Consider the following 14131-nt stretch of genomic DNA (forward strand, 5'->3'; position numbering starts at 1 on the left):
GATAATGTAAAATAAGTCAAATATTAAATAATTATATTAAAAAATAATTATATATTAAAAAATGAATAAATAATTAAGTCAAATATTTTTAAAGAAAAAAATACTATCAAAACATTCAAAGTAGATCTTACCAACTTATTAATCATTTTTGCTTCTATTCTATGGAAAAACAATTGAAACAAATTGTCATTAACTTTTTTAATTTTTCCTATTTTGGAAATAAAGTTATGATGAATTGATGATCTTGTATGTTTAATTACATACTCAAATATATATGGAAGTGACATTCTTTTTCGTTTCAGATCAATGGTTTTAATTTTTTTAGTTAAAATTTGTCTAACTTTTTAAGGACAGATTATTAGCATTATCACACACTTATTATTTTCATAATAATTTTCTGTGAGAACCTTGGTTTCGTCCTTCTCATTTGTCTTTTATGAAAAATAAAATAAAATAAAATCTCATTTGATTACTTGGATAAGACCATTGGAGCAATGATACAATTGATTAAGACAAATATTTTATGACTAAGGTTATGGTTGAATTTTCTTTCAAATAAATAAATATATATAAAATTGTGGTGAGAACAAATGATTCATTTCTTTTTTTTTTTTTTTTTTCTCCACGTGTGTGGTGGCATATGCCATCGGAAGATCCCAAGTTACATGTGTGGAAAAAATCGATTAATTATTTAATTGTATATTTTATTGATATTAAAAAACCCCACATTTTTTGTATTTTGTCGATAGAAAAAAAAAGGAAAAATCAAAAAAGAAAAACTACTGGGTAGGGACTCTTTGCACATGACGAGAGCAGAGCCTAAGCTTCACATTATCCTCGAGAAAACAAATTAAAGAAAATTGCTTTATATATATCCATATATCTTTTATAAAATATTTCAACATATATGTTAGGGGTGTAAGTTATCGAACCCCACCGAAAATTACCGTAAAACCGAACTAAAACTTACAACAACCGACTTGAAAACTGAAAAAATTGGTTTTTTTTGTTTTTTTTTTATAAATCGATCGGTTCGATTTGGTTTTCGGTTAGCTCGATAAAAACCGAATCGAACCAACCAAATCGAAAATATGCATACATTTCAATATTTTAACCATTTTAACCTTTAACCTAACAACAAAAATCTCCAACTCCTAATCATTTCAATGTTTTACTCTTATTATTTTAGTTTATTGACTATTTTAAACCTCTAATTATTGTGATTTATATTCTACTCATTAGGAATTAAAAACCGAAAAAACATACCGAACCAAACTGCTATTGGTTCGGTTCGATTGTTGTAAAAGCAACAAATCGAACGGTTGTGTGTCTGTAAGAACCGAACATATTGATTCGATTGATTTTTGGTCCAAAACCGAACCAAATCGAACCGATAACACCCCTAACATATGTGAATTTATTACTAAATATTTTGGATTTATTTTTACCAAATATATTCATCAATAAGAAAAAAAAAACCATCAATACGGTGGAGCAATTATGGATTAAATTATTCGCTTTCAAAGATATACATAAAATTTTTTATTACTTTACATTTTTTTTGGCACAGTCTTATATGGACCTTTATTGTTGAGCTTGATTATTAATTGGACCAAGGCCCAATTCATTGAAGGCCTTGTATATATCATTACATTATTGTTATATGATATTACTGGTTTTGTTATAAATTTAAAACAATACCAAAAAAAATTGATATAACTTCTTATGGGATCATATATTTGGAATTTAGAGTTATAAATAATATCAATGTCAAAACAAGTAAAATTATATATTTTATAATTTTTTATAGGATGTATTTTTTATCGATTTAAATATTAAATTACAATAACATATAATGAAATTTTTATATATCACTTTTTAGAGATAATACTCAATTTGGTTCCTGAATTTGTATACGAGTTTTAATTTAGGCCCTAAAATTTCAATTTCCTTTATTTAATCCCCAAACTTTGCGAACATGACTCATGTTAGTCCTTGAAATAATTTTCAATGTATAGACGTTAATAGAATGTTGTTATATATATATATATATATAGTCAAGTTGATTTTCAAGTATATATATATAATAAACAATTTTGAATTGATATGGTATTTTATAGAGATGATTTCTAACATGAATTTTTAAGCCATGTTTAAAAAAAAAAAAACTACAGAAACAAAAGGTTATTCAACAAAATAAAGTTAGCTTAAATTGTCACTTGTGTTATTTGATCCTAATTCTAGAAATTATTGATGCATGGAATAATTGGAATCCAAAACAAATATTTAAATTAAATTCTCTAGGGACTGTAAAAAACACATATTATTATTATTATTATTATTATTATTATTATTATTATTATTATTATTATTATTATTATTATTATTATTATTATTATTATTACAACGCTCCCGTTTTATGAGCTGAGTTGACCAGTCAAAGTCATTTATAACTAATAATATAAGCTAAGCTTCTTTGTTACTTCCTACCCAACTATAAAGTTATAAAGAAAGAATGTTAGGTTAATTGTCCCATTTTTAATAGTATTCATCCTCCCATATAAGACATATTTACTGGTTAGTATTCATGTTAGATAGCATATGCATGGTATTTTTTTAACATCAATGATGTCTGAATGATAGACTGTGGGATTAGAATACATATAGAACACTATTTTAATAATTTAATTTGTTTTGAAGTCAGCTCGATCAAGTCATCAAACACATTTGATTTAATTTATTATGACTTTACAATAAAAGCATATAGATTAAAATTATTATGTCTAGAAGAGTAGAAGTAGGTGGAAACTCAGATGCAGTCGATTTCACGTAAAGTTGATACTTGAGAGGTCGTTAGATGATTTAACTGATTTGACTAAATTTTCATCTAACGGCTCTGAGTATCAACTTCACATGAAGTCGACTTCACCTGAGTTTTCACCCTAAAAATATTAAGAGTAATACATGTTTTGATGTTTAGCAACTTATGCTATATATCAATTTAAAACTAGCTATTAATAAATATTATTCTGACAAATTGGGATTAACCTATAAAAATATGACAAGATCAAGTGTTATTCCTATTCAATGGGTGGTTAAAACATTTTCAATCATGTACCACCAAACATATATTTTGAGCTATATATATTTTTTACTCTTTAACAAAAAAATTATTAAAAGAATGAAAATAAAAATGCGCACTCAAGACATCTCCACTATTTAGTGCAATAATTAACCACAACCTGCATTATCTATTTATCTATCTATTTATAATATATAAAAACTGATATTAACTCTCTCTATAATAAATTTAAGTCATTTTTTCTTTGCTAATGATGTCATACTAACAATTCTAATAACTTGGCAAAAAATAAAAATTAACCAATCACTATTTAATAAAATAAAATATTTTAAAACATAAAAAAAAACTCTTATCTATTATTATTCAATTGAAATATCAAGTACTAATTAAATGTAATAAACATACATTAAAAGTGTTATAATAATAATTATAAAAAATTTCAGTTACAAATATTCATATTTTACAACTTATACATATTAAGACTCTTATTATTCTTCATTTCTTAATTTCTCATACTAATTATAAAAGATTTCTTAAATTTAATATAACATTTTTATTTAACAAACAAACAAAAAACATAAGAAAAGACAAAGTATAGCAATTAATGCAAAACGAAAAATAAAAAAAAAAAAAAAATGCAGTTTTATATAACTCTTATATAAATAACCAGGGGCGGAGCTACATACATAAAAAGGGGGGCAATGGCTCCTCCATAATTTTAATTTTTTACATGTAAATTATATGTAAATTTCAGTTTAGTCTTTCTTAAAATTTTATTTTAGTCTTATTTTATTGTGTAAATATTTTTTTCTCCTCTAATATTTCATCTAGCTCCACTCCTATAAATAATCTACGTCTTTTTTATAAATAAATAAATTCAAAATCTATTTATAATATGTTCTCTAACATATTTTTAATATAACATTTATTAAAATATACTATATAATATAAATAATCTACTTTTTCGCGCATTGCACGGGTCTCACTCTAGTTACATTTATATGATTGGTACAACATAACACATGTCATAGTAACTATATTTCTAGTAATAATTAAAATGTAATTATTGTGTCCATCCAAGAACAAAATAATATAGTGTTACAAAATGTGTCAGTGGACATATATAAAGTTGAGTTGGGCGCAGTGGAGCAAGCATAAAAATAAAGCAAGTAGCAACTAAGGAGGAAAATATGATTGATTATTAAACGTGTATCATCACTTTGGCATTTTCTTTATTATTATATAGTTATTATTTTAATACATTTGCATGCATGTATCATCATTTAATTATGTTGTGAGCTTTATAAATAGCTACTAGCTTATACACCAAAATGATCAGTGTAGTGAGTACCTAATTAGTTCCATATAAAAATTAATTCACAAATAATATACATATACAACATGAAAATCTGTTCTACCTTTCTTATTATTTCTCTCTGTGTTCTTCATGCTACTTTTATAGCCACACAGGCAAGACCCTTGCCACTTATTTTCAGTAAGTATCTAATTATTTATGTTTTTTTTTTTATGTTAAAGTTTTTGAACAAATAATTTTATGAAATAATATCATGATTTTTATTTTTTATTATTTCAAAAAAAAAAAGAGAATAATTTAAGCATAAAAAATTTATATAAAGAGATATATAGAGATATAATTATTTATATTATTTATTGTCCTATCAGTCTAAATTTTTAGAAAAAATTATTTTAGGATGATAATTAGTTATTGGTGGTTCTTCTTTTGCTTATTTTATCTTGTAATTAATTATTTCCTATTTTATGGTTAATTAATACATAGCCAATAATTATTTAATTAATTATCCATGCATGATATAGATTGTGGAAGCAAAAAATGGATAATAAAAAATGATAATTATTATGTGAATCGTCCATCAAGAAGCACACCACCTCCACCAAAAGTAAATCCACCACCAAAACCAGGAGTTGGAGGAGGAGTTTCATCACCACCACCACCCTCCAACAACAATAATCATGTCATTGCCTACAAATTCTCCTCTTTGGATTTCATTCCAATCCATAACACTGCCTCAGCTTGATTTACAAATGTTTATAATATGATGGAAACTCAGGTACAGTCGACTTCACATGAAGTTGATATCTGAGAGCCGTTAAATAATTTGACTGATTTGACTAAATTTTTATCTAACGACTCTCAGGTATCAACTTCACGTGAAGTCGAATTCATCTGAGTTTTTACCTTATAATATATAATTAATAATATAATAATGCTTCTTTCTTGGATCTGGATGATTAGTTACTCAATAGATATGTATTGGTGTGATTATATTGTGTTATGTAACCTTTAATTTGATTAATAATGTAACAATTAGAAAAGAATTATCTGCTTTTGGTGATTGTGTTTGTAATCTTTAATTTGATTATTAGTGTGATGAGACATGAAAACTTTGTATACATAAATTATCTGTTTTTAGGAGGTTTGATTAGTTAAAAACACGGAGGATACTTTGGTAAAGACGCGTAAAACGTCTTTTTGTAAAGACACTTATGTTTCGCATTATTATTGGACGTATTAATGAATCGGTTATTTTTAAATTTCTTAACAAATTAGAATAAAACTGATTTTTTTTTATAATAATAACAATAAACTCAATTGTTATCAGATCCGGTCAAACTGATTAATTTACATAACACACTGGATTATGGTTTTTTTTTTTAAACAAAAATCAAATATATATTTATCTTTTTATCAAAAAATTTAAACATAATTCAATTTAGATTGTGTAAATCGGTCGGATCAAATCGGATCTGATAATTATAGTGCGGACAATTGGATTTATTATTGTTGCTATAAATAAACCGATTTTATTATGATTTATTAAAAAATAAATTATTAACCGATTTAATAAAAATATCCAATAATATCATAATACATATAAATATCTTAAAAAAAAGACATTTTTAATATCTTTATCGAAGTGGTCTCCTAAAAATATAAAGTATTCTGTATATTAGATTACTAAATAATTTTAGCAACGGATTTTGTCTTTCAAAATTACTCGTAAAATTTTAGAGTTTAGAATTTAGAATAAAATTAAATTTTATAATGACAAGACTTTGTTGAAGTTATTATAGAACATAGCCATGCAATACTATATATTCGTAAATAATTATTTAAAAATTGAAAACCATATATAGTATAATTATTTATAATTAGTACGTAACAACGACCAAATACAATATAACCAACCAACTAATTAAGTACATTAATCTAATTTTAATCAAAATTAATTTTACAAAAATACATTCATACTAACATTTATTTATAAACGTTAATCTAAACACATTAACTAAGTACCTGCATCTTAAAATCCTAGCTAGCTAAGCTAGAATTACATACTTAATTATAATTAAAAACAACTAATAAATTATCCTTTTTTTTTTATTACTGATGAAACCTTTGACTAGTTATAAAAGAAAAATAATACATAAGCACTTAATTATGAATATTCATGATAATATTGCTTAATAATTAATTAAGCTGAGGCAGTGTTATGAGATAATGATGAAACTCCTCCTGGTCCTTTTGGTGGGTTAGGATTTGGGGAAGGAGGTGAACGAGATGGTGATGGACGCAACAATTTTCCCACCACAGGCTCTATCTTTATTTCCATTAACCAATTGCTCCATTTCTCTGCATAAACATATATACAACATCATACTTAGTTTTTAATAATACTTGTTGATTAGTTAATTAATATATGTTCCTTAATAAAATAAAAAAGTAAAGTATATTTTTTGTTTTTGAAATTTGTGAAAAATATCAAAAATATTCCTAAGTTTTATTTCGTTTTAATTTTGTCTCAAAAATTTTTTATTTGTATCGAATATATCTTTGACTGTTAATTTTTCAAAAAATTTAAAAAGAATATAATAATAATAATGCATAAAAATTATGTTTGGTCTACATGTGTTGAGGGTTATTCTTATGAAATTGTTAAATTAATCTTAAATTTTTTTAAAAATTTGCTGCCAGAGGTATATTTAATGCAAATCGAAAACTTTTGGAACAAAATTGAAACAAAACAAAACTTAGGGATATTTTTAAAATTTTTATCAAACTTTAAGAACAAAAAATATACTTTAATTTACCCATAAAAGAATTAATAATATTTAGGCTATGTTGTTTTTGTTGCTCACAGTATCCTTCAACCCGACAGGTCAATGATTAATTCGCCGTGATTCTGAGTTTTGTTTAAGGGTCTGGTGTTGACCAATGAGTTACTACATGCATAAGGCGAGATTCAAATCCTTAACACTTATTTAAACAGACAAATGAGCTGACTATTCGATCAACCCAGTTTATTATTTAAGCTATGTTTATGTTAGGAGAATATAACACCAAAATAGGAAACGGTATGTTTGATTAATTAGTAATAATATTATTACGTACCTAAGTTAAGTGGCAAGGGTCTTGCTTCTGAAACCATAAGAGTAGTAGAGAACAATATGTGGAAAGCACAGAGAGAAATTAGGAATACAGAAAGCACCTTCATTTTTTTTTAAATTCTCTAATTAATAAGCTATTTGGCTCATAACATTTGAAAGTACTACATTATGTATGTGTATATATAATGGATTGTTCAAGCGCTATGGCTTACTTGTTTATTTAGATTATTAGAAATAGGACAAGAGATGCAAAAGTTGACTTAGTCAACTCAACTCTCTAAGTCAATGATAGTAACATAACTTGTTTTTTATAATCATATACTTTTGGTTGTCTCTATATAATCACATGTTATGACTTTTTATTCTTTTTATAACTTAATATTATAGTTGTCCATTTAAAAAAAAAATAGTTTAGTCACAAATAACTGTTGATTTAAAAAAAAATAGGAGACAATATTAATCAATTTCTTTCATTAGTGTTTGTTTGGGTGTCATTATTTTGATTAAAAAAGATTTTTTTTAATGAAAAAAGATCTTTTTTTATTTTTTAACGTATTTGGCAAATTTCTAGTAGTAAAAGTAAAAGTACTAGAAAAAAAACATTTTTTTTGAGAAGTTATAATTTACATCTTTTTTTAAAAGATTTTTTTTCTTAAAAAAAGATGTTTTTCATGTAATAAATAAACAAAAAAGTACTTTTATATTGTTATACCCAAACATAATTGATAGATAAAAAGATCTTTTTGCATGAGATATCCAAACATAAAATTACTTTTACTTTTCATAAGATCTTTTAAAAAAAAATATCTCGAAAAAAGATCTTTTCTTAGAAAATCACCCAAAGAAGCTCTTAGTGCTTTTATTAAATAAAAAAGAAAGGAAGAGCAACTGAAAAGAAAAAAGTGAGTTGTATAAAAATAGGATTTTTTTTGTCTACTTACTATTTTTTTTTCTAAAATTAAAATATTTTGTTTGTCATTTCCTTAATCTATTTACATAATTATATTTTAAAATTATTTGTAATTAGAAATATGTTATAATTAATCACATGTAGTGTACTATTATAAAGGTATATATAGAAGAAATAGTCAACCTAGGTATGAGGCATTCCTAGATAAGATAGAACTAAGGAAACTACCACATACTAAACCATATATGGTTTAATTACAATTAAAATAAAGGCAAAGCTCTTTTATTAACCTTCTCTAGTCCTAAAACATATGGTTTAATTATAATTATATTTTCTCTTTTATGTATCATCTTAAAGAGCGATAACTACAATATAACACTCTCAAATAAATAAGTAAATCAAACATTATTGTTTTGCATAGACTTTGCTATTATTCATATTGATATATATCACTTTTATTTTACACTCTCTAACCCTAGTGTCTTAGTTTGAACACATTTGATATATACGCATGGTTTGAATTCAATTCAGCATGTGGGAACACTACTGAAATGGAACAAGTCTTCCAATTTGTCCTGACTAGAAATAATTCAAATTATGTACCTACTCAACACTTGTTTGTATTGAGTCTTGAAATAATCCAAGAGCTATGTGCAATTAGTCAACACTGACACGGGATATGATACAATACGGATACGCAGACACACGAATTTTAAAATTTTATAAGGCACGGAGATACAGCATATATAAAATATGTTGTATTTTTTAGATAAATTATAATAAATTTTTAATATTTTATTGGCATTAAAATATAAAATAATTTTTTAACTGTTTTTAATGTCATTTTTTAACTATATAAAATATTTTGTTTTAATAAATAATGATATATATTATTTTTAAGCCCATTTTAAGAATATATGTTAAGAATAAGACTGTATATGCTAATACGTAATAATATTTAAGTGTGTCCGAACTTTTTTTTTATTTTTTATTAAAACATGGACGAACGAATATAGATAAGTGTCATGTCCAAAATGTGTCCGACACGCAAATACGGCAACTCAACCAAATGTGTTGCTTCATAGTTAGTCAATTACAAAAAGCATGCGAAACCGTGTTTCTACCACCCAATTGGTAAAACTCACAAATGTCACAAGTGAGTTGATCATGATTTGCAAGAAACTGATTAATTTCACAAACATTTTCACTATTATGAGATTATAGAATGAATTATCACTATATAGAACAACCGTCTTTCATTCTTTTGGACATATTTTATTCCAAAATAAGAATATGTAAAGTAAATATACTTTTTCTTCAATTCCAGCCTTCTCTCCATCATCAAAATTTATAGTTATTCGTATAAAAAAATGAGCTATATGATATGTACTAGAATCAGTTTTAGAATCTATGGAGTTTTAGAATCTATGGAAGTACAACATGAAGAATCACACAAGAAGCTACAATTTTGGCACAAATATTATAACTTTTATAGAGTACAACACCATTAACACCAGTACATAAACTTTCCTAGCAGAAGCAAATTGTGGGTGGATCAAAATTCAAAATCACTTAATTTCATGTAAATTGAAAGAAGAAGAAAAAGATCTACTTAAAAGAAAACCACATGTTGCCAAAACAAAATGCTAATCACTTGAGGAACCATCATCGTCACGATCTTCATGATCGACGACAACTTTCTCGATAAACTTTCTCCGAACTCCTTCAATGACAGCTTCTCTTGATTGCTCGTTTCTATTTTGACCATCGTTTAGTACAGGATCCGATTGGCACAGAATCAATGCAACACCTGATATTTCGTCATCAATGAATTCAATGCCATAAGTAAAATTATAATTTATATAGAAGAATTTGTATGATTTTACCAGCAAGGTAGCATAGACATGGTTCATATGGTTTTCATTTATGCTAGGGATTTCACAAGGCATGAATGGTAATAGAATAAAAAAGAACAAAAACTTCCACGGATGGAGTACAATACTGTATTGGATATAGGAATGATATTGAAATGGTAGAGATTAAGAAAAAATCCAACTAATTACAGTATACAAATAACAGTATTAGTTAGTTGAAGGTAACATAATTTGTTAGTAGATTAAAGGATATTAATATATTGAGCATCAGCAGTGATCAAAAGTAAGATTAGAAAAATAATAAGAATAGCAATCTTGTAAATACCTTCAGGAGTGCATCTTCGTCCAAAACTACGCATGCCAACATAGTTTCCTTTGACTGCTCCATTGTTGTATACCAATACGGTGGGCAGATTTCGATCTGGATAGTTGGGAATGCAGTCAGTTGATATTATCTTGACAAATTTTGTTGCAGGATATCTTGTAGCCAATTCTTCAATGCATTGCATCAAAACCCCACATTCAGCAATGCTATCAAAAATAAAGTACAACAGACTTCAGTAATCAGCACAAGAAGCATAACAATAAAATTAAACAAATTTGGATCATCCAAGTAATTTATAGATACTATATGGGGACGTGTGGTGTGCACAAACATTTCCTGTAATTTGAACTTAGAAATGTCATGTAGCATACCCATCTTTGTAAAGGATGACAACCACCCAAACATCAGAGGGAGCCTGTGAAACCTCTCGAACGAAATCAGATCCTGAAATGGGAACCACAGATCCAAACCTCAAAACTTTAGCTGCTTCCTTCATCTCAGCCAATCTCTTCTTCCTATTAAAGCACAATGATTTATATCATAAGATATAGAATAAAAACAAGACCTAATCTACTTACACCTAATTCATCATTCATTCCCATGCCAAACTCCCAATCCAAATCTTAACGAACTAACCAAACATTAATATAAATAGACTATTCCATATCTCCATCAAGGATATTGAACTCTCGAGTTTATGAAGTCCCTAAATTGAGTTTGAGTAATATTTCACAATTCAATTTTATCTAAGCTTCATGACTTCAAATGAACTCTAGAGTTTGATATCCTTGTTCGACATTATTTGTTATGAACCTTAAATTCATCAAACTGGAGCAAAACAAACCATAATTACCGACCAAATTTCAATCAACAGAACACAATCTACCAACAACAACTACCATTATCCAACCAGGTGGGATCAACTACATTGATCAAATGGCACCAACAGTACTATGTCATACATCATATCTACATTTATTTCATGTATAATTAAATCTATTTAAATAAATTCTTATAAGGATTATCCTCCGTGCCTTATATACCAGCTAAAGCAAATGACTATATCATCTTTTTCAATAATGAGCCTCTCTCTCTAATGAAATATAAATCAATGTATATAAAAATAAATGCAATAATGCAAAACACCCAACCTGTACTCCTCAAGGAAGCGATCGTCATCGAGATCATCTTCAAGGTCTTCAAGTTCATCCTCATTTTTGGAATCAAGCCAAGCCTTGTCTTTGGGGAGGGAATCAGGATCGGGGGCGGGGGCGAAGGGCGGAGGCTTGAATGCGGGCGGTTTCTCAGGGAGATTGCCAAGCTTCCTCTGAATGTCATCCCATTGGGTTGATGCTCCTTCCACATCTTTGTACACAAAGTGGTAATCCGTCATTGTTTTGTGATGCTGTTGATATTTTTATTATTATTATTATCTCCCTAGAAACCTCTATGACCTTGATGGTAGTTTGAATTACTACAAGTTTCTTATATGGTTGAGATTCACTCCTATGACTCTGCATCCAAAGTAACCGAAGAAGCAAAACTAATTGGTTAATATCTAAAAACAAGTTTTGAATTCAACAAGTGTATAATAATCATACACCCGAATGAACAACCACACATCAAAATCTAAGGATAAGAATACCAATTCAATGTCCTTGATTTTGGAAGACAAGAAAAAGGAATCAAATGGAAAAAGAGATCATCAATTGTCAATTAAATAGCAACGAATAAACAATGTACAGATGAAAATGAATCAAATCCCCAAAAAGTATGAATTTTGAAAACAAATTCAGAAACCTAACAGTAAATTATCAATTAAATAGCAAAATTGATTCAGAAATCAAATAGAAATTTACCAAAACAGATCCTCGACGTTAGCGGCAGCAAAAGAAGAGACGGGAATGGAAATTGGAACAAGTCTGCGGTGGATCTGCGGCAGCTGAGAGAAAAAGTGAAAAACTTGATTATGTTGCAATGGGGGATTAGGGGGTTTCAGCTTTCAATAGGATCTGTTTTAATTTTTGGGTTCATTTTCTTCTTTAAAATAGATTGATGGCTAATATATTATATTATATTCTGAAAGTAAATAAATCTTTTTATTTTAATTATTAAATTTATTCTATCTCAATAATATCAATTAGGAAGAATTTCAGGTATATCGGGAATATGGGTGTTCCAGTTGTTTTAGTTTATTTTATGAGAAGAAAATCAATTGTATTCTCTCATAATATTTCAACGTATATGTACACATATATAGAAAAATTGTTTACTATTCTAGGCCCTATCTTTTAGCTACTGACCCTATAATTTAGTATTCTAATTTATAGCTTCCATATTTACAAAAAAAGAGATCCCTAAAAATAAGTTATAGAATTTCTATAATTAAGTATAAGAAATCTCAACACTCCCCCTCAAGTTGGTGCATAGATATCACACATGCCCAACTTGCTTAAGAATTTTGAAAAAACTTGACTTGAAACTGCTTTTGTAAGGATATCTGCCAGTTGATCTTCTGATCGAATCTTAGGTAACTCCAGAATCTTCTCATCTAGTTTCTCCTTAATGAAAAATCTATCTATTTCCACATGCTTCGTACGATCATGTTGGACTGGATTATGAGCAATATCACATGCAGCCTTGTTGTCACAATACAATTGAATTGGTTGCTTGGGGGGAAAACCCAAATCCATCAAGAGGAGTCTTAGCCATAGTGTTTCACATAGTCCAAGTGCCATTCCTCTAAATTCAGCCTCTGCACTTGAACGTGCTACAACATTCTGCTTCTTGCTTCTCCAGGAAACAAGATTACCTCCTACAAAGGTGAAATAACCAGAAGTTGAACGTCGATCATCTATTGCCCCAGCCCAATCAGCATCTGTATATGCATCCACATTTTGACAGTCTGCATTTTTAGTGAACAAGATTCCTTTTCCTGGAGAAGATTTCAGATATCTCAGAATACGTACCACTGCATTCATATGTTGTTCACCAGGATTATGCATAAACTGGCTCACAACACTCAATGCATATGCAAGATCTGGCCTTGTGTGTGCCAAGTACATTAACCTTCCAACCAATCTCTGGTATCGCCCTTTATCGACTGGCACTTGATTTGATTCAACTGATAACTTCAATCCTTCTTCCATTGGTGTATCAGCTGGCTGACAGGCTGACATGCCAGTTTCTTGTAACAAGTCTAAAGTATATTTTCTTTGAGATAGAAAAATACCTTTGATGGACCTAGACACTTCGATGCCAAGGAAGAATTTTAAAGGACCGAGGTCTTTCATTTCAAATTCTTTAAACAAGTAACTTTGTAATGCCTTTCTTTCTTCAGGATCATTTCCCGTTACTACCATGTCATCTACGTAAACAATAAGTGCAGTTATCTTACCATGTTGTTTCTTCAAGAACAAAGTATGATCTGTATTGCTTTGATTGTAGCCGAAAGCCTTCATGGATTTGGTGAATCTTCCAAACCATGCCCTTGGAGATTGCTTAAGCCCATA

At 27.9% G+C, this 14131-nt stretch overlaps 1 protein-coding gene and 2 long non-coding RNA genes across 3 annotated transcripts; 1 reads left to right on the forward strand and 2 right to left on the reverse strand.

The window, feature by feature from the left end:
* The first annotated feature begins 4425 nt into the window (after positions 1–4425).
* On the forward strand, positions 4426–5440 carry LOC140181843 (uncharacterized). The gene is made up of 2 exons (XR_011877379.1): positions 4426–4577; positions 4919–5440. It is a non-coding gene; the product is annotated as an uncharacterized lncRNA (long non-coding RNA).
* Positions 5441–6303: 863 nt separating this feature from the next.
* On the reverse strand, positions 6304–7669 carry LOC112776810 (uncharacterized). Its single transcript, XR_003190189.2, has 2 exons — positions 7515–7669; positions 6304–6755 (listed from the first exon to the last, which is right to left on the reverse strand). It is a non-coding gene; the product is annotated as an uncharacterized lncRNA (long non-coding RNA).
* Positions 7670–9886: 2217 nt separating this feature from the next.
* On the reverse strand, positions 9887–12673 carry LOC112777235 (uncharacterized). Its single transcript, XM_025821567.2, has 5 exons — positions 12479–12673; positions 11771–12133; positions 10991–11134; positions 10620–10825; positions 9887–10230 (listed from the first exon to the last, which is right to left on the reverse strand). Exons 2-5 carry the CDS (start codon positions 12010–12012, stop codon positions 10067–10069), a joined length of 756 nt encoding a protein of 251 aa, XP_025677352.1. The 5' UTR covers positions 12013–12133; positions 12479–12673; the 3' UTR covers positions 9887–10066.
* Between the last annotated feature and the right edge of the window lie 1458 nt (positions 12674–14131).

The sequence above is a fragment of the Arachis hypogaea genome, chromosome 19 (genome assembly GCF_003086295.3).
Source record: "Arachis hypogaea cultivar Tifrunner chromosome 19, arahy.Tifrunner.gnm2.J5K5, whole genome shotgun sequence".
Classification (NCBI taxonomy): Eukaryota; Viridiplantae; Streptophyta; class Magnoliopsida; order Fabales; family Fabaceae; genus Arachis; species Arachis hypogaea.